The following is a 25,507-nucleotide window of genomic DNA, read 5'->3' as shown; positions in this document are numbered from 1 at the left end:
TAAAGTGAGAGCACTGAAATTTTTATTTGTTACCTCTAGGTACCACGAGTTTGACATTAATAGGCAAGACCAGTGAATGAGCAGCAGTACATTGCATTCAAACCTGCATCTCCAAAGCACCAAAAATGGAGCTAGATTTACCTCTTAATCCTACAAGCAGCCCTCTAGCCTGGACTTGCTGCATCTTGTATTATCCCTAATTGAGTAGCACATTGTTATGCAGTTAGGGGTGTGAGGAAAGATTCATTGTGTAGTACCACTTTACATCATCATAGGACTACAACATGCACATTCTACTATGTGGCCCAAGCAACAAGAATACGAGTAGGACAGTTATGGGTGGAGACTTGTTCCTGACAGGTTCATGTGAACACCACCTATGGATTTTTAGAAATCTTTTTGGACGGGTACCTACAGCAGTTCATCAATTGGTGTGGGAACATTACACGCATGCACAAGTGATACAGTGGAAAACATAGCAGGAGCGGCAGCGGGACGGAGGACAAAGGTGAACTCTGTGATGGGATGCTGCGAACACGAGAGACCTTCCTCAGCTTTCCACAGCAAGTCTCTGCTCTGTTAGCGAGGCCTGCTGGGCCACAGTTTTGTTCTCATGGCTGCGGAGTTTTGATACCACTTCTAGAAATGCCATGCTCTGCACTTCCTTCTGAAGAGGTTCTGGAAAAAGAAACAGTAAAAGAGAGAGCTCTTGGTACGAGACAGGCGCAAGAACAGAAAGGTTTGCTGATGGTAAGAAACTTCTACTCAGTGCTGCCCTAGAAATATGTACGCACATGGGCGCACAAATACATGCGCGTGGGCACACGCTATCTTTTTAACAACTTTCTGAATTGCTTTTGAGGGTGGGGGGAACCCTCCAGGGCCTAGATGCCTAAAGTACAAAGCATGTGCAAACTCCAGGGATTTTGGGTAGAGAGGGAAGGATGAAGCTGCTGCATTGCGGTTATGAAAATCCACCTGAACTGCCTTCCAAAATAGATGCTTAGGAAGCATTTTTCATGAAACCCTTTCTTGTTTCTGCCTTATTCCTTAAAACAGTTAGACCGAGCAGGCGAGCTTGCCTGTAAGGCTTACTGTGTAGTTCACCTGTATCAAATCAGCTGCCACCTGGTTGGTTGTGTAGGAGTGTGAGGAGGCTGAAAATAGTTCTTTAAAGGACACATCACTGCTCTAGTCACTGTTAGCTGTCCACCTGTGCTTCAGCTCTGAAACTGTTACAAACATGTTTGGCAATACTCCTTACCGTGGATGTATGTATACAGCATTTACGTTTTACCTGAAACTGTGAAGCTCTGTTTTGGAGAACACTGGATTGCCCTGTACTGTGTGTCAAAGCTTGGGAGCAATGTTTCTTTGAAAATGTGTTGAGTTTTTTTGCTTTGGGTTGTCTAGGCCGTTACGGTGAACTACAGTGAAATCAGTAACAAACACTCGCGTGTGTCTCTGCTTCCCAGGTGTTGCCGGGGGCCCGACCCTGCGTGTCCCAGGAGGGATCCTGACCATCTGCTTCCGATCAGCTCTGCTGTATGCTATGCACATTTACTACTTTTCTGTACAGCAAGCTTTTTGAGACTCTTGTTTCTCTTCCTACTTTCTTGTTCACATATTCTCAGTTTTCCTGCACAATTTAATCCCTAATGTGTGAGAGCAAAGAGCCACGGCTGCGGCCCTGGGAACCTTCATGTCCTGAGCAATTTTGGTGAAGCTGTCGGGGTTATTCTCCTGTGTTGTAAACGTTTTCTGCCTCCTTTCTCCTTCTGAGATACCAGAAACTCACTGCTTTATAGTGGCTGAATATTTCTGCTTAACGTTCAGGTTCCTGGGGCCCTCTCGCACAGCAGCGACTGTGTAGCTATGAACGCTCTGCTTCTGCTGATTCCCTGAGTTACACGTTTCTGGTTTCCATTGTGCTCATTCTTCCCTCTTTCCATGTATTCACTCAGTTGCAACAGCAACTTCCAGATGACAAAAACACATGTATTTTTTTTTATTGCTAATGCACAACTGTTGGTGCTATCAAGTTAAGCGTGATGTCAGATGCCCTGTAGTAAAGGATAGTTCAACAGTGTTCACTGCAGAATTAACAAGAACTAAAATAACACAACTTTACTTTAAAATAGCTATGCAGGTCTATTTACAGTAGAATATGGAAACTATAGACGTAAGTGATGTCTGTGGATTGTGTGTGGAGACAGTGGTGAAATGAAGTTAGAGGTAACAGAGCTGAGATGCATGTATTTCCATATATTCGCATGTGCAGACAGCAGGTTTTGCTCTTGCAATCCCTCCCACCGAAGTTAAAATTTTTTTTAAACTGATTTGAAAAGTTAACACCAGGGTGGCTCAGTTATCCCTGTGTAATGGCTTGCAGGTGTGTTCATCAGGCAGCAGGGCTGTGCTTGGCTGGCTCAGCCGGGTGCTGTGCCCCGACTTTACGGCTACGTATTGCAGTAACGTGCCCTCTGCTCCTGCAGAGATGGGGAGAAGGCTAAGCAACATCCCGCCTAGGCAAAGGCTGTAGCGCGCTGTCAGGCTGGACTCTGACAGCTCAATAACCCTGAAAAAACCTAAAACAAGACAGTTCCTTAAGCTAGTGGCATAAAGAGACGGTTATGTGACTTTAAGTAACTGTGTCAATCTTCCAGGTGACAAGACCCAGGGAAGTGAAAATGCAAGTGTCAAGCAGAATTTCTGAGGAATATTATTTTAGTTGGAAGCAATGGGAATAGCCAAGAAAACATCACTGTGAGGGGAAGGGGAAACTTCTGCACTGAAAGGCACAGATAGCCATTAGGACAAAAAGGCTTAAAAAGCTTGTCAGAAAAAATAATGATGCATCTCAATGTCTAAAAATTAAAAACACTAAACATTTGAGGCTTGTTATAGAATTTTGAGCACTTTTTTTGTACTCTAAGATGTATATACTGCTCTAAAGACTGTAATTTGGCTTCTGTAAGCTGGCAGTTAACAGAGCAGTCACTCGCCTGTGGTAAGGACCACCAGAGTCTTAGTTACACCCGTCCTGGTGAACCCTGTAGTTAAGAAAAATAACTGCTTACAGAGACAGCACATGCTTAGCTACGATAACTTTTATTCAGTTGAGTTGCTGTAAACTCATCTCCAGACAATCTCCGGTTGTTTCCCCCTTGGTGACAGTGTGCAGGCAGGCTCAGGGTCCCCCTCTTTTGTACTTAATCCAGTTTCCTTCTCTGTCATCTTAGTTGTTTGTAAATTTCTGAAACCGAAACCTTTCTGGGCTGAAACGTGCTCTCCTCCCACAGATTAAATGTATATTTTTAAAAACACTAAAGCAAACTGAGCCACTTTGCGACTCCTTAGGGTAGAAATCAAATTTCTCCATGATAGCTTGCTCCAATTTTTTTCCCCCCTTGTTTGCTCACACAAACGTGGGAGGTTGCAATTCAAACCATAGCTTGGTTCACGGTCCCGAAAACAACCTGACCTTTAGAAGAGGGTTAGCTTGGAAGGAAGGCAGTTTGCAGCGCCCAGCGCTGGCAGCTGTCAGAGCACGCTCTGCTCGTCCTTCAGAGCAGCCAGGAGGAGCTGGGGAACGGTGGGACCCGGCCTGTGAGGGCTGCGGGGCGAAGCACCCTTCAGCGTGAGAAGGTAAGCGAGGATCCCTCCGAAAGCAGGACTACAGCCTACGCGCCGGTCTGAGTACTGACTTGTGTGTGTCTGTCCCCACAAATACTGTATTTTTCTTTTTTGCTTCCTGCCCTTCTTGTTATTCTCACTTGAAACTTGAGGTAAGTACACTCCTTGCAAGCTTCCTTTCCCCTCCACCTAATTTTACTTCATGAGTAGGTTGGCAAGAAAACCACCACCACAAATTGCAGGGAGTTTACCGCTAAAGGTGGAAATTAAGTTCATGTTATCTGTGTATTTGCATAGAGGGCCTGATGCTGTGGAGTTTTGAATGCCTTTCATTTGTGTCTTGCCAGTGGAAATTTAAGAGCTCTCTGCATCCTGCAGAAGCCAGAGTCCAATTTCTGCAGTTAATATCATCCAAAACTGAATAAACAGCCTCTTTCTCTTGCAACTATTAAGTGAAGAATATGTCATAATAAATTGAACTATTGTGTGCATACAGTCACTGTGAACTGAGAACCAGTCTCTGAGTACATTTGCGTAGACTCTATGTTCAGGCTAAAAAGAGAGCTAAGTTTAAATATATAAATCTTTTAGGAAAGCAAGCCCCTTCTGCATACTCACCAGATCCTATAAGGGCACAGATCAGCACCATGGAGTTGTATTTTATTTCTGGAGCGCTCCTGTCGTCTGAGAGCAGTCTGTGGAGAATCTGAACAAGCTGAGCATTTTCAAGATCCTTTTCAGCAGTGACTGAAATACAAGCGAAAATTTGTAAATCTGGAAGTGCTGTTTGGTTTGATACTTTTCTGTCCTAGCCATTTATTGAAACATTGATTGCCTCACTGGTATAAAACTGAAGTGTATATTAGATGGTATCATGATAGAAATCACAGCTCTTGCTAGAAAAATATAAAATAGTCCAACTATTTGAAAGGACCCTCAAGGAGTTTAATGATGAAAAGAAATCTTAAATATGCAGCGAGTTGATGGAAAATCCACCTGGCTTTCTAGCTGCTGAGCCCCAAATCTGCAATACTTAAGCTTTCAAAACTTCCAATGCCTAAATTTGTTTTTTGGAAGTTTTGTCTGACTAAATACAGATGGAGTAATTCTTGATTTCATGGTAGAGGAAACTCAGGGTCCATTAGTAAAGCTGTGAAAAACTCTGCAAGATCGGTGTGTGAATAATTTCTTCCGTAGTATTTAAAGAAACGTTACATACTGAATTCAGGCTCAAAACCTGCAAATTTCTGAAGACAAGATAAAGACAGGTTAGAAGATTCAAGTGAGTATGCACATTTTGCCTTTTAATTAAAACCAAACAATTTCCTGATGCCTTGGCAATGACTGGGAAGTTGAACATAGCTTTCCTCTAGTATATGATGACAGGAAATCAACTACAAAAATAGTTAATGTTGCTTGTTTGGTTCTTTAGCTGAGTTAACCGGCACGCAAACCGGATAAACAGGATAAATAATCCCCCCCGTTGTCTATGTAGCTCTTCTGTTTGGTAGACTGAGCTACTGTGAAGGCAGGTCGAGACCTTTAATCATCTCTGCTTTCAAGGTAGTCTCTGGCATCCATTTCTGTGGAATTTAATAAAATAAGATATTTTGGGGCATTTTCCACCTCCCCATACGTTCTCTAGCTCTTACTGATCAGGTAATTGAAAGCTTTACTTTGAGCCCTCTCAAAAGGGGATCAGACGTGTACACATGTGCATGCAGACCTAGGTCGTACAAAAACCTGCCCGCTAGATCAGCATCCTGCCTAGGTCAGAAGCCCTGTTTTGGAGGGGTCATGTGGTCTCCAGGCTGCGAAGTATGACTGTGAACACGGCCCTCTGGTCTGCCAGGGTTATCATGTCTTGGTAAGTGCAGAGCAAATATTATGAGAATCTAATAAGATCGTGATTTTTTTTAACTCATAGCCAGTTGGGTTTTACCTAAAATCCGCAAGTTCGGTTAAGGGGGCCTTTCTAGGTCACGTGATCACCTACCAGAGTGATGAAGCAAATATTACATTACCAGGAAACTCCAATTTTCTGTATAATCTTATTGCCTGCCTCTGTCTGTGTGTATTACTATGTATTTCCATGCTATTCAAAGGCACGTGGATAAGAGGCTAGCCGTTCCCGTATCTGAAATTAAACGTGCATGCTTCTCCCCGTACAGGCTCTCTTGGGCACAGCCTCGAAACAGGTCAGGATACTCACCTAATTCTAATGCCGCTATTAGCGCCAGGGCGACGAGAGCTTCGTTTTGCATTATTACGTGCTCGCTGGTTGCCATGGTTACTAAATGCTTGATGCCACCACTCTGTACAATGGTCCTAATTACATCCTAAAATAAATAGCACAGAAGTGAAAAAAATTCTGCATTGCATACAAACCCTATCAACACAGTTGTCATGGACGCTACGTTATGTTTAGATAAGGATACCCGTTGGTTATATGTGTATATAGTCACTTTATACATAAATGTATGTGCATGTGTGCTTAGAAATCATCTGCTGTTACTCTGCAATTATAAAATACAACCTGTTAAGCCAAGATACTTCAACGAATGTTTGTTAAGACATAGGCAGCTAGCTCTTCTCCAGGTTTATATATTATACTGTATAACTCAAGTTGTCGTGGCATGCTGCTCCAGCCCAACCCGACCTAACTCTTTGCTATGTTTGAAGTCAGTGGGTGTTTATGGTGTGATGTTGAGAGCAGTTTATCAAAACCACTCAACATACCTTGTATTTGGGATTAGGATATATGAGAATATAGTTTTAGTGCAGTTAAAATTAAATGTTGCCCAAGATCTAGGGAATGAAAATGCTGACTGGCTCAAATGACTTTACAGCTGTCACAAATACTCAAATGGGATTCTGTTTTGAGTCCAAAATTTGATCCACCTTACATTAGTAATGAGGGGTAGATAAAGATTTGTGTCTGTAGGTCTCTGATTACTTGTTAATCATCTGTGGCATAAGTTAAATTTGCACCTAAATTTTATTTATTTATTTATTTTTAATGGTATTCCTAATCTTTTGTTGTGATAGCTTTACTTTCCCACCAGCACTTGTGATTGATGTCATTGAAACCAAAAGCGGGACAGGGGGAAGAAAGCAGCTGCTCACAGGAAGTAGTCTACGTTACCTATCAGCTGTTTTCACCTTTGTGTGCAAAATATTTTGCAGTGTTTGCATGGAAAGCAGGTAACTTTGCATGCCAAAGGGCAGTTCCCCAAGCAAATGGTTTTTTGCTAGTTCATGGGTGCACAAAGTTTTGAAAGCCTAGCTCTTTTTTCAAATGAGACTCCATTTAAATTTTTAATCTTCTTGCTTAATTTCACTTTAAAGCACGCATCCCTTTCTATCTCCAACCACAAGCCAAAACTCCTGAGCCGATACGTGTGTTTAGAACAATTTCTGTTCCAGTGCTTGCACAGACGATGCAGTGACCTTCTCTGTGCAAGAGAACAAACAGAATATGTCATAATCCTTGAACACCAAAAGGCTCTTAAATAATCAGGCTGAAGCTGCATGTGGCACAAGTCAAGTCCTTAAGACTCAAGAATTTCACACTAAAAAAATCTTTTTTTTTTTTTTTTTGAATGATGTGATGTGTGTAGGCATGTAGATGTTCTCCTATTTTTCCTTACTTGCAATGGTGTTTCATATTATTTGGATTGTTTCTGGTAGAACTACCAAGCAAAATATTTTTGAGACTTCCTGGGATACTCTGGGAGCCACTGATTTCTAGTGGAGTTGGTGGGAATTTTGCAAAGCCTCGCAATCACTCAGCACCTTTAAAGTCAAAATCTTCCTGATTCTGTAGGTGAACATCACCCTCTAAAAGGCAGCGTCACATAGATGAAGGAGATGTCAGCAACTGGCTTTGGTGCTAGTGAGGCTTAACTCACTTGTGATGCTTAACTTGCAAGTGCCTCAGCCAGTTTATAGAATGAGATACAAGTTTTCCAAATCACTGTTGCCTTTGTAAATATTACTCAAAATACTTTATAGGCTTTTAGATTTAAAAATGAATGTAAATTTAATGTGCAGTAAAGAACCATACAGTTGTGCCTGTATCCAAACCTAGAGGGCAGTAAAAGCATTAAAATAAATCCCATGACCCCCCCACCTGTAAAGTGTTTTTTTTTTTTTTTTCCTCCCAGTGAAGTGTCCTCTAGGAGTACCTAAAGCACAGAGAAGTTTATTTGTGCTCATTTTGTTAAGTTGTGTATTAATATCTCTTTCATGCTGTCAATAGTATCTCTACAGTTAGGACTGAATTCTCTCATCTTGTACAGCGTTTTGATTAAAACCTCCCATTCCTGTGGCTTTTTATAGCATCTATACATGCAACTCGTGGAGTGAGGAAAAAAATTATGAGAGTGGAAAAAATGAAAGCTGATCAGTTTCAGAGCCTGAATGTGAAATGGAGAATGGGGAAAGAAAAAGTTGTATTAGAGAAAGTTATATTAGAAACCTGCAAAGATGTTACCCCCCCACACGTTGATTTTGTTTTGGACAGGCTCAGTCTAGATCAAGTGCACAGTACATGTTTTGCACTTAGCAAATGCCATGCATCAATGAAAAGGTCATTGATAAAGTCTGAGTTTTCTAAATCACACTTCTTAATATTAAGCTCAGCCATGCAGCCTGTGCCTGGAATAAGGAAGAGCTTTTTTTCCAGTGGAGATGCATTTGTCTCTCCTTAGGCCCTCTTGGGCCAACTACTCCCTTGAGCGAGGACGGCAGGTTATGACTCTGCATGCGAAGGCACTTAGTTACTGCGAAGGTGATGGGAGGGACAGGACTCATCTGTCCCACAGCTTCTCTTAATGAAATGAATGCCTTTGGACATGTACAAGAAAGCTTCTGATGGACTTCAGAATAAATGGTCATTTCTAATGATCCCTTAGAACTGTAAAACTCTGCAGTGTGGCATGTGAAGAGTGTGTGTGTGTTGGGGAGGGCATCAATTCAAGTGAGTTTTTAAACTTGGTGCTTGTGTCTGATTGACAGATCTCAGAGTCGGAGGAAATGTGACACGTGAATTAACCAACCTGGCTCGCTAGAAGGCTTAAATAATCGGAGGCTGCTCTTATCAACAATATTAAGTGCAGAGGTAACTTAGTTTCTACAAGCTGACCGTTTTCACCACTAACTTACTTTTGATTTGCTGTGTCGTATAAGCGCGGAGAGTAGTCTGTTCGACTCCCCCATCACCCCTGCGTGGTCCTTGGCTTCGCACCATTCCACCAGTCGTTCCACCAGTTTTACATTTTTTCCCAGCTGTTCAGCTGCTTCTGCTACATGTTGCCAGAGCCAACAACACAACAGAGAAGTTGTCATTTTTTTTTTTAGCGTGTGCTAGAAAAATGTGCTGAAAGTTACCAAGTAGGAGGAGATAGTTAAATAAAACTTCACTCGTCTGCACTAACAGTGAGGAAACTTTCAGCTGCATGTAAGCAAGTAAAGCCAAAAGTCAAAATGGAAACAAAATACAAAAACGTTCAAAACTCCAGTTTCCAAAAACAACTGATCAGCCCAGGTAATGAGACTTGTACACTGATTAACAGTAGGGCAAATAAAAGTGATATTGTGCTCCCACAAGAGCTACCTTCAAAATATAAAAACAGGCAGTACCACTCTGGTCAACTGGATTGAGTTTTGCAAACCCTCGGTCATGTACGCTTCTTCAGGGAATTTCTATTTCACATCCAATAGCTGTGCTAGAATTGGAATGGATCTTTTGAAAAAAATCTGCTGTACTGACTCAAAGATAAATACCTGCTAAGTTATCCCAGTAGCAAATCACCTTTGTTGTGTAGCAGATTTCTAATTTTACAACATATTGCAACTTTCCTATTTTACTTATCCTTACCTTAAGTACAGCATAAGCTACTTGTGCATTTTGAAATTGCAGTTTATCAATTCACAACTGCATTTGTCTGTCCCAAGAAGCTAGGGACAGAGGAAACGCAGAAAGTGAACCGCACAACAGGGAGTGGTGGCTTAAACACCTGCTCCTAAGTATATAGTCATAACGTGACATTGTAGAAGAGTTCTGACGTACGACAGCAAACAATCATATAAAACCTATTCTGAGGGTCCCTGGCAGTCAATTCAGAAATTCTTAAAAAAAAAAAAAAAAAAAAAAAAAACCAAAACAAAATAAAAATCAGCTCACATTTCTCTCACTTTGCAAATGTATTAGATTTATTCCAAGACTTCAGGAATAAAATTTGAAAAAGTCCCTGCTACTCTCTCGTAAGAATCTTAACAGCATATCACAGACTGAACCAAAGCGAATCACTTAACATAGAGAACAGTTTATTTTTACCTTGTGCATCTATTAACATCCTTAATGTTCCCAGCAGCTTGAATTGAACAGGGGGCATCTCGGATCTGAGAAATTTCAATACCGCTTCTGCAACACCAGCTGATAGCATCTTAGCCTTATTTACAACTGCATGAATAAAGAACAGAAATGATCTCAAGAATATTGTATAAAGATGCACTTTATTTCCAAGACAGTCTGGAAGCAACTTTTTGCATGCAGTCTCAAAAACAGCTTGTGAACACAGACTGCAGGACATGTTACAGCTGCTAAGACATGTGTGAGATGAAGTGCTTTGTCTGAGCACACACATCTAATTTCCAGTGTTTGGCCTGAATGCGAGCTGAAGGCTAGTTTTCTCCACGAGGCTCTAAGAAAGGATTTCTCCACAAAACGTACCAAGCAGCAGCACAGGCTAATAAATGCACCCCAAAATACAAGGAAACCTCTCTGATTCCCAGCATCATTCTTCTATTTCATGTACAGCAAGGAACTAAAGTGACCTATTAGTATAGCAACCTCTTGCCCAGTTCCAATATTTTATACAAACGTCTGGAGCCTGCAGTCCTCGTAGAGCCTCCTAAATTACTTTTCAGCTCATCTGCTGCTCTGAGTTCTCCACTTCCATGGAGATCTCTGGTACATGTAAGGTGCAAAGCTGGTTCAATATTGTACAGGGGGGGCGAGGGGGGGATATTTAGTTCAAAATAATGTTCATCACTGGGGCCAGTTATTACTTTTTTTTAAATGTGTAATAGGAAGATACCTTAAATCTTACATTGCCTTCAAGCAGGTATTCCTGAGAACAGGCTAAGGGGAGGAATTACTCAGCTGAGAAAGGTAAGCAAACAGTGTAATGTTAAAGCTATATGAATTCAGTAGGTATGCATGGTCATTTTTAGAAAGCTCGTGGTTTTTCAAGACTGCAAATAGTAAAATAAGGTTAAAGGGATGAAAGTGTTACTTCTGGTTTGGTACTAGAAAGCATATGCTTCCTAATATTATAGATTTGCTTTGTTTTTATGTGCATATACTTTGCCTTTTACGTTTGGGTAATCAAAACTCATACAAATGAAGTTATTAAAAATGACAAAATTAGCATTCAGATGGTCTAAATCTGGCTCTAATTTCTGAACAGTCAAAGCTTTAGAAAGTCACAGAAAGAGGGCAGTGCTTGCTAGTGGGGCCTCTCAGCTGTGAGAGAGAACCCAAAGGACGCAGACAAAACTGCAGAGCTCCCGACAGAAAGGACTGAGAAATCATACGCGAGGCCTCCTCAGCTCCCTGCGTACTACAAAGCTGCCCTTTCCTCGGTGCAGACGATGCTGTGGGATCAAAGCGGCGAAGGATGGTCAATAGGACTGTGATGTATTTAAAACTGCCCACTGCAACTGCTGTGCACCAGATGTAAACGCATTTATGGGACTGAATGAAAAGCAGCAGGTTCTGACCTGCCTCTAGAGCTGTTAGGGAGTTCTCCCACTCTCCTGCCGTTGGGTTTTGAAGGTGAGAGCAAATTTCACCTTTGGATGATGAGCACCGCAAAGTGAGGCTTACCAGGAATAGCCAGGTTTCTGAGCGCACTCAGTGCTGCGTGCTGCACAGTTACATTTCCATCCTCCACATGTCTGTCTAGCAGATCCATCAGCTTTTGAACTATGCCGTTATCCACCATATGGATGCAGTTTCCGTCTGCGTGAGATAAGACAAGTCACTTGCAAATGCAAGATTATTACTAAGATTTTTATAAGAGATTTTTAATGATACAAGTGTTATTTACCTGCTCCTTTCCAGATTTTATTGTTGGAGCATTTGACCACGAGCATCAATGACAGTTGCAGTGCTCATGACAAAATAGTGATATTAAAAAAAAGTACAGAGGCAGTAATCCTCTAAACTTACTACATTATAAAGTATAAAAGTATTACATCATAAAGTATAAAAATATGGATGTTATTGTATAGCTAAATAATGCTGCAACACTTTGTACAGATGTAGCATGTTAGAAGGGCACACATAAACATAAGCTATTGTGGCATATTCTTACCATTTCTGGCAAAATTTGCAATAGCCAATGCTCCTGCCAGCTGTAGCTGATGGCTATTGGAAGGAATCCATGAAAGTACTCTTTGGAACACACTGCCTTTTCCTCCTTCAAATAACTTTTGCATGGATTCATCTGGGGTAAAAAGCATAGATAGTCAGCAAGCCAAAGAAATGTTTGTTAGGCAAAATTCTTCTGTTGGTGTCTGTGAAGCTCTACTGGCTTCACTGCAATTAATCCAGGCTGGCCCATTAAATGTTCATTGTCAGGTGGCAGGTCCTTTAAGTTATTTAAAAATTTGTTTAATATAAAAAGTAAAAGTCAGCAGCTAAATGGCACACAGGTATCTGCTGTTGCTTTGCAGAAGGTAATGATACACTGTACTCACCTCCAAGCAATAATAAAACCATAAGATCAGAAGCTGTTTTAAGCTCTGCAATGTCATCCTCTTTGTCACTGTCCACAGTCTTCTGGACAATCTCAAGTAAGCACTCCACCAAGCCTGCTTCAACCAGCTGCAGTTTAATGACATCTGAAGAATATCATGGATACAGGAGTCAGAAGCGTGATTTTAAATACATCGTTTGTACACACATGCTAGACAGACAGAGGAAGTCAGTAGCGAAGACAATGGTTTCACTCAACTTGCATAGATAAAACCACAGCTTTTTTATTTTATGTTCTCAAGTTCAACTTCCACTGTTATTCATCCACTAGGCCCTGCCCCAGCTCTGGACTTCCTTCAGACAACATTTCACCACTGAAGCTGTATGGAGTCCTTGGCATGCTGCTCTTCAATTTTCGAAAAGGAATTTCTCTACAGAAAATTTCTGGCATGGTCTCCTCAGTCCCCACATAGGACACTTGTAAGGGCTGTGCCCTGTTAGGGCTTTCCAAAGACTTAGAGTGTGTTGGAGAACAAACTCAGGGTCTCATCTTTATGTGCAGAAGAGCCACTGACTTCACTGAGATGTGCTTGTATAAAATATTAAACTTTCAGGTGAGACCTTAACAAGTAATTTCCCATTTCTTTCAGCAGAGCCAAGATTTTCCATGAAAAGGCTGCAGGAGGAGTACTGTCATGCCAAATCCAAAACGTTGGGTTGGGAGAGAAAATTGTTCTGATGAAGAAAAACTGGAAATTGGTGAGGCAAACTCATTTTATTTTTTAGTTGTTACTGGCAATGAGGTTCAAGGAGGGAGGGTGAATGTTATTCAAGTGGTGAATCGGGATTTGGAAGCAATGTTTTTTGTTACTGTCCCTACAAGATTTATCCCCGTGACCCTGGAGCCGAGAACCTCTTTCTTTACAAACCTAAGTTTCCTTTTGTTAAATGGGAACGGCAGCTCTTCCAAAGTTATACGATGTCTCTGTGTTACGTGAAAATGATCCTGGTAGTTTTTGCATGCTGATGAGACAGAGCACAGTCGTGAGCTCTCCAGAAATGTCCAAACAAATGAATTTGTTATTTACTTTGTGTTTAAAATGATGTTTTAACAATATGGCGTTTAGCCCAAGTTGAAATACTTTTAAAAGCCAAAACTTTGGAAGTATTTTTGATATAGTTTACAAGGGGTGTTTGGGTGAAGAAAAGTGTTCTACCACTCATGAAAGATGTGCCTGAGTCTCTCCGTCTCCTGTTGTCACTGGGCTTTTTAGCCTGAGTGAAATTCATTGCTTCTCTCAGAGCAGCTGACCTATTCATCAACTTTGTAAGAGAATCCAAAATGTTGAGCTGAGATCTTTAAATATATACTTTTGCACTAAGTTCCTTTAAAAAATAAGGCATTCTCCTATTTTTTTTATTACAAAATACCAGGTTGCAGGTGTGTTGAGTTGAAATACAAATTGCTACATCAGTGTCCTTAACAAAAAAAAAGCAGATGGCGAATACTTCATTTAAATGTTTTTGTCTGACTTACTGCCAATTACGTACAGTCAGAAGCAGCTCAGCAGTACCAGCACCCAAACTTATTCTGCTTTAAGTATGCCTTGAATCCACAGTAAAAGGGTTCAGCTGACTGCCTCCTAACACGCAAGCAGCTGAGTTATGTTCAGCTGCAGTAAACCTATCAAACTTTATTATGACTATAAAATATAGCCTAAGAAAAATTAGAATTTGAATTGAAATATGTCAAGCTCAAAAAATATGGGACTCAAATCTCTGTCAATCTCCAAGGATGGAACTGCCTTAGAGCAGCCTTATGGTTATATAATAAAGTAATATATTTTGGCAAAATGCACATTTTTAGAACTGAAAAAAGGAATCCCAGTTTTACATACCACTTACAATAAAAGACAAAATCATTGCCAAAATAGACATTATCACTTTTTAAAGTTGACGTCAAAAATCTGTCTTGATTTATACATTCAGACAGGCACAGACTGAATAGAGTATGATGAAATCTAAATCTTCAGGATCTGTAGTTCTCTCCTATTCCATCCAAACAAGCTTCAGTGCTGAGGTGATGAAGGCAAGGTATAGAGCCATCAAATACTAAGCTGTCTTCTATACTCAGGTATACTGCTTCCCTCCTCAGTCCTGACCAGCTCCACCTGTTAACTCTCATTTCTCAGTTTCTTTTGAGTTCACATGCTAAATTACACAAACCAAACAGAATTATTTTGGGAGGAACAGGCTCATCCGGAAGGGATGGTCCTGCACACGTTGCTTTCATTTACTGCTCAAATCTCCCAAGGCTAATAATATATGCTATCAGACACCCAGATTCAATTTATTCGATGTCTCAATGAATAGTAAGCATAGAGTGTCCTGATCTTAGCCGTGTAATTAACATAGCTCTAGCAAAAATTTTTCCATAGGAAATGAAACTGTTAGTGGTTCTAAGATCTCAGAAAATGAAGAAGTGGCTGATTGGTGTTGCAATGGACTCTGGAAGCTGGAGCCAATTGTTGTGCTTCTTCTGTCATTCTTCAGGGATTACAGAACTATGAGAGCAGCTCGTGTGAGCTTTAAGGGGAAAATGGTCCCTTACATTTCACAGAGAAAACTCCTGGCTATTTTTGAGGAGTGACAATTACAGGCTCATAGAAGACTTCTCAAACAAATAGTCCATTCTGAAAGCACAGGATAAAAATAAGGTGCCCAAGAAGAGCACAAAACCTAATAATAGTTCTACAAAAGAGTGTTTCATTATTATTGTACATTAATATGAAACACAGGTATGACAGTAACTATATAGTACCCTAACACGTATCATCAGAGAATAATAATTATATAAAGGCTCTCATGGGCATTTTTGATCTTCACATCATTTTGCAGACAAATCTTGTAAGGACCTCTAAAAAGCTGGTATTAATATTTCCACTGCAGACACAGAAAAATCAAATATAAAAGAATCATGTAGAGTGAATCAGAGGTGGAATTAGCATTAACCATTTGGCTCCTGTCATATGCTCAGGCAATTGAGACACATGCACTTCATCTCAAACCGTTGTCACAAGGATCAGCCACGGGGGCCTTCTGAACCTGGTGGCCAGTTACTCTGCAGTTACTGAGAAAAGTTTCAGTTGCTGAAAAAAGAAACCAATATGCCAAAATACATATAAGGGAATGAATAAAAAAAAAATACTGTAAGCAAAAAGATCAGATTCTCACCATTTTCTGCCAGGGGAGCCAAAACTTCAAAAATCATCTCTTTCTTATCGTGTTCTATTTGCTTCTTGAACAGTTTTACAAGCTCTTCAGCAATGTTTGTGTAGGCAAACTGCTCTTTACTTGACTCTGTGAAGCAAAAGGGAAAATTCAGTATTAAGTAAACAAACCACATCAAAAAGTAGAACTGTTTTCTCTCTTTATTACCAGGTTTATTCAGTAAGATGATTAATAGTGCTCTTCACAGGCAAGAATACACTCCAATACCTGTGCTTGTCACTAAATGAAAAGAAAAATGCTTAACACTTTAAATGTACTGACTGGAATTAATTATGATTAAGTCTGTTAAGATAGAGATATCTATCTATCTTTATGTATGTGTGTCTGTGTGTATATATATGATCCAAGGCTGTTGGGGCTGTTTGCCCCCAAGAGAAAGGTAGCTATAGCAACAGTAACATTACAAAAATGTATACTAAGTCTTTGATTTCCCTCAGTCTAACAAGAAGAATAACAGATTATATTCTGCATTTTCTATGGGAGAGAGAGAGAGCGCATGCTGTACTGGAAGCTTTAATATTTACGCAGTTGCATCATAGTGACATTTTCTTTGAAATCTGTGCGTGGCTGTTGCAAGGCCATTTCACAGTACACAGCTAGCATAAAGCAGCTTAGCATATGGGCTAGCTCGCTACAGGCGGGTTAGCCTGGAGATAAGGATTCTTCAAGTGTTGTAGAGGCACCAAAAGCAGCTCTTCTTGCATTGCCTGTATCTTATCCCTCCTCACTGGCAGCATTACAGGCGATGCAGATGGTAGGGTTGGTGCGCTGCATTCTTCAGTCGCCACCTCCTGAGGGCCATATGTAATTAGAAACCCTTCCAGCAGCTTTGATGCTGCTCTAATGCATGGCTAGGGATTACTTTAATGTGGAACTGACCAAGGAGCAGGGAAAAGCATGAACTGGACATCTAGACCCTCTTGTGCCCTTCCGCCATTGTTTTCTTTTAATAGGCATGACTGCGTGGCATATTCTAAGTGTGATTTTGACCTGTCCGGTATTTTTAAAAGCTCAGCCATCACTCACTTTATTGGTTTTTTTTTGCCCTGCTTTGACACAGAATAAGAGTTTCATATTTGGCTTCTCAAGGGATCAACGGAATGCAGTTGTCTCTTTTAAGTGATGAAAGATGACAGCTTGACAATAAAATTCCCTACAGTTACAAGGCAAAAAATATTAAAGTTACAATGTGACTGACTAATCTATTGCTTAAGGGAGATTAAAAAAAAAAAAAAAAAGTATTGCAAGTTAAATTAATTTTGTGCCAATGTTAAAGAACAGGAATCTTTTCAATGTATGGGAACAGGAGGGGAAGCAGTTGCTGTTAAGTTTCTTTTCCACAGTTCTTATTATCCCACTGGACAAAGCGGGATCCTCCCAAAGAGGGAAGGGAAATGTAGTTCTCAGTGAAGATAACATTTATTATGTTTAATAGCCTTATGGTTTTAGTTGCCTTTTGGTAGCACTAGAGTTTCTGGTAAATGAGTCATATCACAGTTTTTACTGTGCAGACACAATAAAGACATAGTGCCCACCTTGAAGATCTCTCATCTATTAATTTCTTTAGTGCTATTACAACAACCACTTCTACTGTTGCTTCATTACATAGACTTGTCTCCCATGAATAAAGGTATTACACATGTGATCAGACTAGATAAGAATATAGTAGTCTCCCCGGTCTTCAAATCTATGACCTCGTGACAGCTGTGGATAATTTCAGGCCCACAGATGTATTGTTCATGTTTTGAACTGCTGAACCTTCTCAGAAATGCAGGATTATAACTATAACTGCTATATCATTACTCCATGGCAATTAAAAAAAAAAATCCTAAGACTAAAATCCCGCAGAATAGGTTTGCAAAAGAAGGAACACCAATGTAAAACATGAGTAAAACGCAGGCCCTAGCAACCTATTAGTTTACACTTAGTGGAATTCCAGTGAAAACTAATGCACTTCCAAAGACACTGGACCACAGTGTGAATGCAAACTCAGTTTAAATAAAGTTGTTACTGACCTTGTTAAAAATAATATCAACAGCTTAGTAGTATTCATGATTTGTACATGCAAGTATTTCGTCTAGAACATGTTAAAACTCTTTAAAACTGTACACCTAAAAGAATATTGTGCAGGCTGACTTAGGAACTGTGCCTCTCCATTTCATTCAGTGATTTCCATGAGCCAAATTCAATCCTGATGTAACTTTGTGGAGATATGCCAGGATACATTATTTATATTATTAATAAATAATTCACAGTAAGTAGCAGAGTTCAGGAAATACTATTTAGATAATTTAAAATGCACTTAGTTGTGTTGAAGAACGTTAACATAAAACATAAAGTGTACTAAGTACCCAAATAAATCAGAGCTAGCGAAGGAAAATAAACAGGCAACTATAGATTTTAAAGACAATAAACAGAGATCGCTCACTCTAAATGTTGAAAGTACTGAAAGGAATGGAAAAAAGTGTCAGTGCAAGGCCTAGTCTTAAGATACAACTTTTAAGAAACCTGGATGTAAATCTGAGATTAATATCGTGGACTTACCAAGTTCTGCTAAATTGCCAAATGCAACAAGGCACATCTCAGTCAGAGCTGCATTTTGGCAATGAATACCCAACAATTTCACTAACGTAGGGATAACACCCATATTGATAAGCTGAGACTGCAGGGTATCTACATAAAAAGAAAGTACAACAAGTTAGTATTTCTGTTTATAGACCTATTCTTTAAATCACAAGGGCATTTTTCATACAAAGCAACTTCAAGCCTAAGCAGCACTAAAAGGTCTGCCGCCTCTATTCTTCTGCTCTAGAATCTGGTCTAAACATGGGATGTGGACTCATAATTCCCCCTTCATCTGCCCATGGGATATATTCCCAGAATTTTCCCTCCTGATCTGATCATAGTGGATTATCTGATAGTTTTGTGGTTATTGGGTACCTAAGATACGTTGGGTTTGATTCAGAGCTAATCGAGACTAGCTGACTGAAATCAGCAATGCTGCATCAGTGAAAAATTTATTTATGTGAGAGCATGTTTCTAAATACGGTTTTCCCTTAAAGACCAAAACTGGAAAATTAAAAGTAGAATGAATATAAACTGGCACTGAAATAAACATGAAAAGTTTTATAAACACAGGAAGTCACAATGCAGATTATGAGGAGCTTGAGAAAAAAGAAAGTTTAATAAAGACAAAAAAATGGAAGGTTTAGGAAAAGTCCTTAGAAGCCATTCTGATAATTTCTTGCATAGGATGAAAGTTTATAGTATTTACGAGTAAGAAAGTTATTGCTCCTAGATGTCTGCAAATAGAAAGATGCTTTGATGGTTAGGCAGAAACATGATTTTTTAAAAAGGATAATTTATAACCGTATTTTCTCTTACACATTTTACCTATAAAATAGCAAAGAAGAAAAACATTGTTTCACAGTTGAATAGAATGAAGCAGACACAAACACATCAAATGTTGTTTAGCGATTTCCCTAAGCATCTTCTTTTCTTTATTTCTAAGCAATTTAACTACTTTTAAATATTATAGACTCAAAACAGTAGGATCCAAAGCCTTGCAAATTCAAGAGAAGTCTTTTTATTACTTCATTTAGATTTGGCTCAAGCCCTATAGGGGATTTTAGTGCTTTTTTTCTTTCTTTTCTTTTTCTTTTTTTTTGGAAGGGAATCATTCTGAGTAATTGCAATGAGCTGGAGTTTTTACATCTGTGGAATCAGGACCATAAAGAATTGCAGATCTTTATAGGGAGATAAAACCATATTACATCTTAAGCCTAGCAAATTTAGTACATCTCATACTCTCAGAAAACTCTTTGTTTTCAAGATTCTGCCAGGTGGGTTTGAGATTTCCATATAGCTAAAATTATGAAAAGATTCTGGAATGTTTAATTCATTTATATTCAATATAAAATACTTTTATTATAATAACCAATTTTGTACACTAAATAAGTAAATGGCACAGTTATTATGGGTTATTGAAGATGAGCAGGATTCCTTATGGCTTGATGTCTTAGATAAAACTGTATTACTTACCAGTAACTGAATTTCCTTTTTGGGGGGAGGGGATGGGGGGGTTATCTCTTCCACAGATTCATGGTCTTTAGAGAAATTTTTGAGAACACCATCTTAGACATCAAAGAGCTGTTGAAGTTGTCAAATTTTAGGTAAGTACAAATTGCACTAGCGCATGCATTGAATGCCATTTTACCTCTGGCAGATGTGTGAGTCACTACTGTACCCTCCTACTTCTTTCCAAACCAACTGTAAAAACCTAACCTTTAATAGAAAAATCGGGGGGAGGAAGATGGAATGGTTCTGTGGAGAAAATGATTGTGTAGGAGAACTCAAGTTACTGGTAAATAATTTGTTTTTCTCCTTGACTTGTGATTGTCCCCTGCAGACACTTAAAAATTCTGAAGAAAAAGATGGTAGTCATGGAGAGCAGAGGAACACACCACAAATGCCACAGAAAATTATGTCGCAAGAAATTGCTTTGTTACTAGACTATGCCTTTAGTCATTCTAAAATCACTTTATCCAATTGTATGGACAAAGAGACAATCTCTATGGGCTGCACTTGGCAAAGCATTCTGACATCAGAAACAAACTCCTTATTTTGAGCAACATTCTCTTCTGCTGTTTTTTTCTTAATACAGTAGGTATTCTCCTCTAGATTAAAAAAAAACTGAATGAAAAGACAAGCGGAAAGGAGGAAACCATATCTGCCTTTGAATGGGAATGGGAATCTCAAGAGCCAAATGGCAGCATATATTGCTCAGGAGAGCATGAAGCTCATTGATTTAAGGGTCTCTGGAATGCCCAAATAGGAAATAAAGGGAACAAGAAAATGTACTAAGAACAAACAATTGTTTTGGGTCAAAAGTCAGGTATTGTATCTGACTCCATACCGGCCTCGCTTCCCTGGAGTAGAAGGATGGCACCTGAGCACAGGAATGGGCTATAGTGTAGGAAGGGGCTTACAAGAACTGTCAGTAAGGTAAAATTCAGGCACCACATTGATGCCTTGACTGCAGTAGGCAGAAGGGTAAATTTTCTCCTCTGCCAAAGCTAGGACCACCCTGTAAGTCACAAAGCTGCATGGGAGGTAAAGCTTTCAAAACTGAAAGCCTGCCAGCAGCTATTTGCTATATTTATAATTAAGCCTGGGCTTGCCATACAAATTCTGAACTTGTCATTTACATCTGTCATTACCACAAATAAAAGACTGTTTCACTTAGCAAATACAAAAGTAAACTCTCTTACAGTTAAACTTGCAAAACTTCATTTTCCTGAAGAATTCTTTCTGTCTGCTATTGCTAAAGAAAATGAAACTGAAGGGGAACTGCCAGTGCTTGTGTTTCGGTCATATTTAGTGGAAACCCTCAAGAGCAAGATTCTCTCATCCAAATTTTTTGCCCCTAGGGCATGCTCTGAGATAAATGAATGAAGGACAAGGTTTGATGAGATGAGCATTAGGCTTTTCACTGGATAGGAGACCTAAAGCACTTCTTGGCTACAGAGAATTTAAAAACAGAAGTGGTTCAGCCTTCAGAAGGGTAGTGGACAACAGTCCTCGGGCTCTCCTATTAAAGACCACAGACTGGGTAACTTGGAATACATTGGAATATCTCAGCCCTTCAAGGGTTAGGGCTCTACTAGAGCAGGAGACAAATTCAAGGAAAATAAGCATCCATACTACAAGTAGTTGCCCAGCACGGGGCTAAACTGAGCCCTGAAGCCAGGCAACTTCATACAGCAGGGTGAAGTAGCGATGCCACCAGCCTCCTAAGCAGAGCTTAGAGCACCCTAAACAGGGAGCAGAACATTGAAAAACTGAATGCCGCTTCTAGATTTCTGACTTTAAAGCCCAAAAGAAACTATCCCAAATTTTACGCTGCTATCAAATGTCGCACTAATAGGAGCCCTCTGTGGTCTCTCGGGAGGGTGAGGGGAAGCACTGAGAGGGATGCTGCACAGATGCATATACAGGTAGATAAAAGGCAATCAATACATGCGCCAGCACAAACAATTACCTACCTAAAACTTGAATTTCAATGGCTCCATGTCCTTCGGTGACACACATGGAAACTCCAAAGAGTAAGATCTGGGGAGAATATCCCAAATTGAGAACTTTATTGGGGGCATTTGAGTTTAAAATACTAATTTAGGCTAGTTCATGTTTCTTGACAGAATTTCAGAAAACAACTGATAATTTAGTGTTTCATCAGTAACAGCTTTTAATCACTAAAGGAAAATCTGTCTTGTACAAATTGGTGGCATAAATTCATTTCATACCCCAGAAAAAACTACTTGCAATCACCATGTCTAAGTTAACTCATTATATAACAGATAAGCAATCATATCAGTTATACCACTATCATAAAACCCATACTTTTTAACCTACTTTTACATGCTTTAGGGTACTTTGCATTTAAGTATATTTAGGTCTGAAAGCATGCTAAACATCCTTAGCTGTGATGTAAATGAAACAAAAACCACGGCAAGCATGAAAATTAGCAAAGGTAAGTCTTAGAAGGAAGCAGTATTGAAATATTGATTGCTATTAGACAATACTAATGGTACCATAAATCTGCCTTTCATTTGCTGTATATTGACATAGCTTCTGTAGATGGTTAACAATGCAAATCAATCCCCAGCATTCATTCCAGTCACATATTGAAAGAGTTTTGTGAGAAGAAGAAAAGCTTGGCAGTTGTATGATTTAACATCAGAGTATTATACAAAGGCACTGAATGAAAGACAACCTTGACAGACTGAAGTTTAATATGAAATGAGATGAGAAAGTAATCTATAAACAGAATTATTCTTATCTACATACATATACTCTCACACATGCGTATTGCATCCAGCAACTTCTTGCCTACAATTCAACTACCTAAGAAGCCAGTTTGGCCTAGTGCTTCCACCATTTACCCATTTTTTTTAAAAAATGCTTTTGCAGTTTGCTGCGTAAGTCTCAAGAGATAATTAACTACTTTACAGACTGATCCCATGAACTTGTGAATAGTCTTAGCTCATGGGATTATGAGATGCACAGGATAACTACTCATGTCACTGACTTTTTTTTACCTGAGTGTTTGCCTGTGATTATTAGTTATTAGTTTTTCACTCTTCATCCAAGCCTGCTTTGCCTCCTGCCCTTAAGCAGATTCATAGCTATGCAGAGATTACATAAAATGATGATAAACTTCAGAATGGGAGAAATACAACACACTGAACCCACTGAAAAGTGCCAAAACAGCTGTTTTAAGCACAGCTACTCTGTACCCTGGCTAAAGTTTGCGTGCCTTGACAAAGAAAGAATTATTATAGATTTCTGTCAAGACTTGCTTCTTTCAGAATTGTCCTGTGAGTAAAACCTCCACAAGCATGTGTGGCATGCTCAATTTATTCCTAGCCATATCTGGAACTTGGCATTTTAAGAACTAGTAATGTAAAGGAGGCAGGAACTATTTGTGTCACATTGAGTTCAGGTAGTAAAATATGCTTATGGCAGAGAAGGTCAAGATATTCTAGGCAGAGGACAAAGGGTTGTCTCCCATCAAAAGAAAACTTGTATTTCTAGCAATTAAAAATGGATTAAAATATTTTTTTTCTTATGACACTTTTGAAAGAACTGCAAGAGATGCCAAAACCAAGTTCTTTCTGTTAAGACTGTAGCAACTAATGAAACATTGAGATACGAAGGAGGCAAAGGAAGAACTGAGAGACAGCAGGCAGGAGTAATTCCAGAACACAAGCAGATGGCACAAGGACTTTATAAAAGGAATCTTAGTTTTAAAACTTTGACAACATTATGAATGGAGTTACAATTGCAAGCCGAGCATCTAGAATCAGCATGAGATACAAGAATGCTAGATTAATTTGCTCCGTTTAGGAAAAGACAAAATATGGCTTGGAGCTGCTCTTCAGTTGCCAGCTTTGTAAAATTCCTGTGTGGTAAATCCCCTATGCTAATTCAAAAACTTGAAGCACTCAGGAATGAGTGTCTCATGTTTAAAAAACAAGGTAGTTGATAGCTATTAAAAATAAAGTAGTTGGTAGCTGTTTGAAAATGAGGGCAATTAGTAGACTGAGAATAGCAAGCCGTTTAGAATCAAATAAAACAATTTACATGCTCTCTGCTCATAAAATGCTAAGAATTAGAAAATATTAGGGTGTCCACAAATAAATGCAACTAAGAACCAAATGTACTGTAATTGTCCTTATTTGGATAACTAGTGCAACTTGAAAGAGTGTGAGTCATTAAAAGCAGTAAAGAAATCTTCAAAGTCCTCCACTTGTAATTTTGTAACATAACATGCTAAGCAGGAAAGGATTACAGAAGCAATAAACCAGAAGACAGAAGTGCTGCTTCAAAGACTAAAACATTTCCTACTTACATTTCCAGTATTCTTTTATTTTTGTCCATTTTTTTTTCCATAACTACAGACAAGGCAATCTGAGACTTTAGGATGCAATCCCATACTCCTCGTCCTTCAGCAAAGCCAATGGAGTGTTTTATCTTCTGCATAAATCATATGGGATCGTCTTTGTGCATAAACCCTAAAAATGGTATCCGCTAATCTGCGAGTGCAATTAACTGTCAAGGCAATCTGAGATTTCGTCTGTAACAGGTCAGCAGAGAACTGTGTTTATTCAGAATATTACTCATTTGATGGTGCAATATATGGAATTAAGATATTTTCTTGGGCTGATATTTGACATACACAAAAGATTTGTTCTGAAAACTGACTATGACCTATGGGTGACGTTTTTAGAGCGCAGGTGGGCTTCAGTTTTACTTGCAGTTCTTGAAACAAAATGCAATTATTGGCAAGACTTGTATCTCCATGTAAATGCTGCAGGTAAAACCATGAGTTTTCTTCTAAGAATTTAATCCTCTAACATTTTTTTCATGTTAATTTGGCAAATAACTCAGGGTTTAATTCAATGCTTGCCAAACCTGGAGGGCAGATTCTCTGGCTACAGTGGAATGAGAGGACACACAGCACAGCACGCCTGTGGGTCCGGAGCCAAACAGCAGCCAGGTCCCTACTGAAAAGGTCCTTTCTCATGGAGAGCAGGTAAGTGGGGTGAGGGCGAGGGTTTGGTAAGTCCCCAGATTCCTCCCACATGTGGTGGCAGGACAGGGCTGTGGTGTGCAGCCATGTCCAGGAGCCAGGAATACTCCTGCATTCCTCTTTCTGGCATTGCTGCGTTGGCTCCTGTGAGTACTGCGTCAGTCTGTTAGTCCATGCGAGATGAAAGATGGCATTAAGCAGAGTAGAGCCAGTGAATCCTCCTAGTTGTCACTGAGCTATGCAAGTTTGCTGAGTGCATCAGAATAAGCTATCTTATTAGGTGGAATGAATCATTTATTCAATGTTTATAACAGTTAAGCTGTTCAGAAGCTGTTTATTTTGGAGATTTATCTCATAATTAGTTTACCTAGGGAAGATTTTCCTGGAGCTTGCTCACTGAGGCAAAACTGATACAATATCTCTAGACAGCAAAATGCTCTACTTCTGGATTGGTCTGTTTTGAGCTACCAGAAATACTAGATGCTCATTAGTCTTAATTAATGCAGGAGATTCTGGCAGTTTACAGGTGGAAAAATCTATTCAGCTCTAAAAACTTTAACAAAAAAAAAAAAAAAAGGAACAATATTACAACATTTAATGAAAGATGACACTCATGCAGACATCAAGCAAAACACTCCCTGGAAACTATATGAAATAAAGGAATGAAAAAGGTGCTATTTGGAGAACAAGGAAGAAGTACTGTAAAGAAGTATTCTTGGATG

General features: G+C 39.5%; 1 protein-coding gene and 1 long non-coding RNA gene across 6 annotated transcripts in view; one reads left to right on the top strand and one right to left on the bottom strand.

Moving 5' to 3' along the window:
* The window catches only part of RAP1GDS1 (Rap1 GTPase-GDP dissociation stimulator 1), a 106,517-nt gene continuing 81,010 nt past the window's right edge, over positions 1–25,507 (bottom strand). For all 5 annotated transcript variants that reach the window (XM_064510506.1, XM_064510508.1, XM_064510507.1 and 2 more), the window contains 10 exons: positions 18,239–18,367; positions 15,638–15,763; positions 12,406–12,549; positions 12,021–12,152; positions 11,531–11,665; positions 9,977–10,102; positions 8,803–8,942; positions 5,849–5,975; positions 4,255–4,383; positions 1–678 (listed from right to left, as the gene is read on the bottom strand). In XM_064510506.1, coding sequence (XP_064366576.1) covers positions 551–678; positions 4,255–4,383; positions 5,849–5,975; positions 8,803–8,942; positions 9,977–10,102; positions 11,531–11,665; positions 12,021–12,152; positions 12,406–12,549; positions 15,638–15,763; positions 18,239–18,367 — 1,316 coding nt within the window. In that variant the 3' untranslated portion in view covers positions 1–550. The remainder of the gene's footprint in view (positions 679–4,254; positions 4,384–5,848; positions 5,976–8,802; positions 8,943–9,976; positions 10,103–11,530; positions 11,666–12,020; positions 12,153–12,405; positions 12,550–15,637; positions 15,764–18,238; positions 18,368–25,507) is intronic.
* Positions 5,969–25,507, top strand: part of LOC112988598 (uncharacterized) — a 97,835-nt gene continuing 78,296 nt past the window's right edge. The window contains exons 1-7 of the long non-coding RNA XR_010388888.1: positions 5,969–6,840; positions 8,656–8,758; positions 10,767–10,813; positions 13,054–13,162; positions 19,765–19,866; positions 24,154–24,338; positions 24,644–24,788. This is a non-coding gene — a long non-coding RNA (uncharacterized LOC112988598). The remainder of the gene's footprint in view (positions 6,841–8,655; positions 8,759–10,766; positions 10,814–13,053; positions 13,163–19,764; positions 19,867–24,153; positions 24,339–24,643; positions 24,789–25,507) is intronic.

Source organism: Dromaius novaehollandiae, chromosome 4, assembly GCF_036370855.1.
Source record: "Dromaius novaehollandiae isolate bDroNov1 chromosome 4, bDroNov1.hap1, whole genome shotgun sequence".
Lineage (NCBI taxonomy): Eukaryota > Metazoa > Chordata > Aves > Casuariiformes > Dromaiidae > Dromaius > Dromaius novaehollandiae.
Note: the sequence above shows the minus strand (reverse complement) of the source record. Positions and strands in the feature narration are given on the sequence as shown.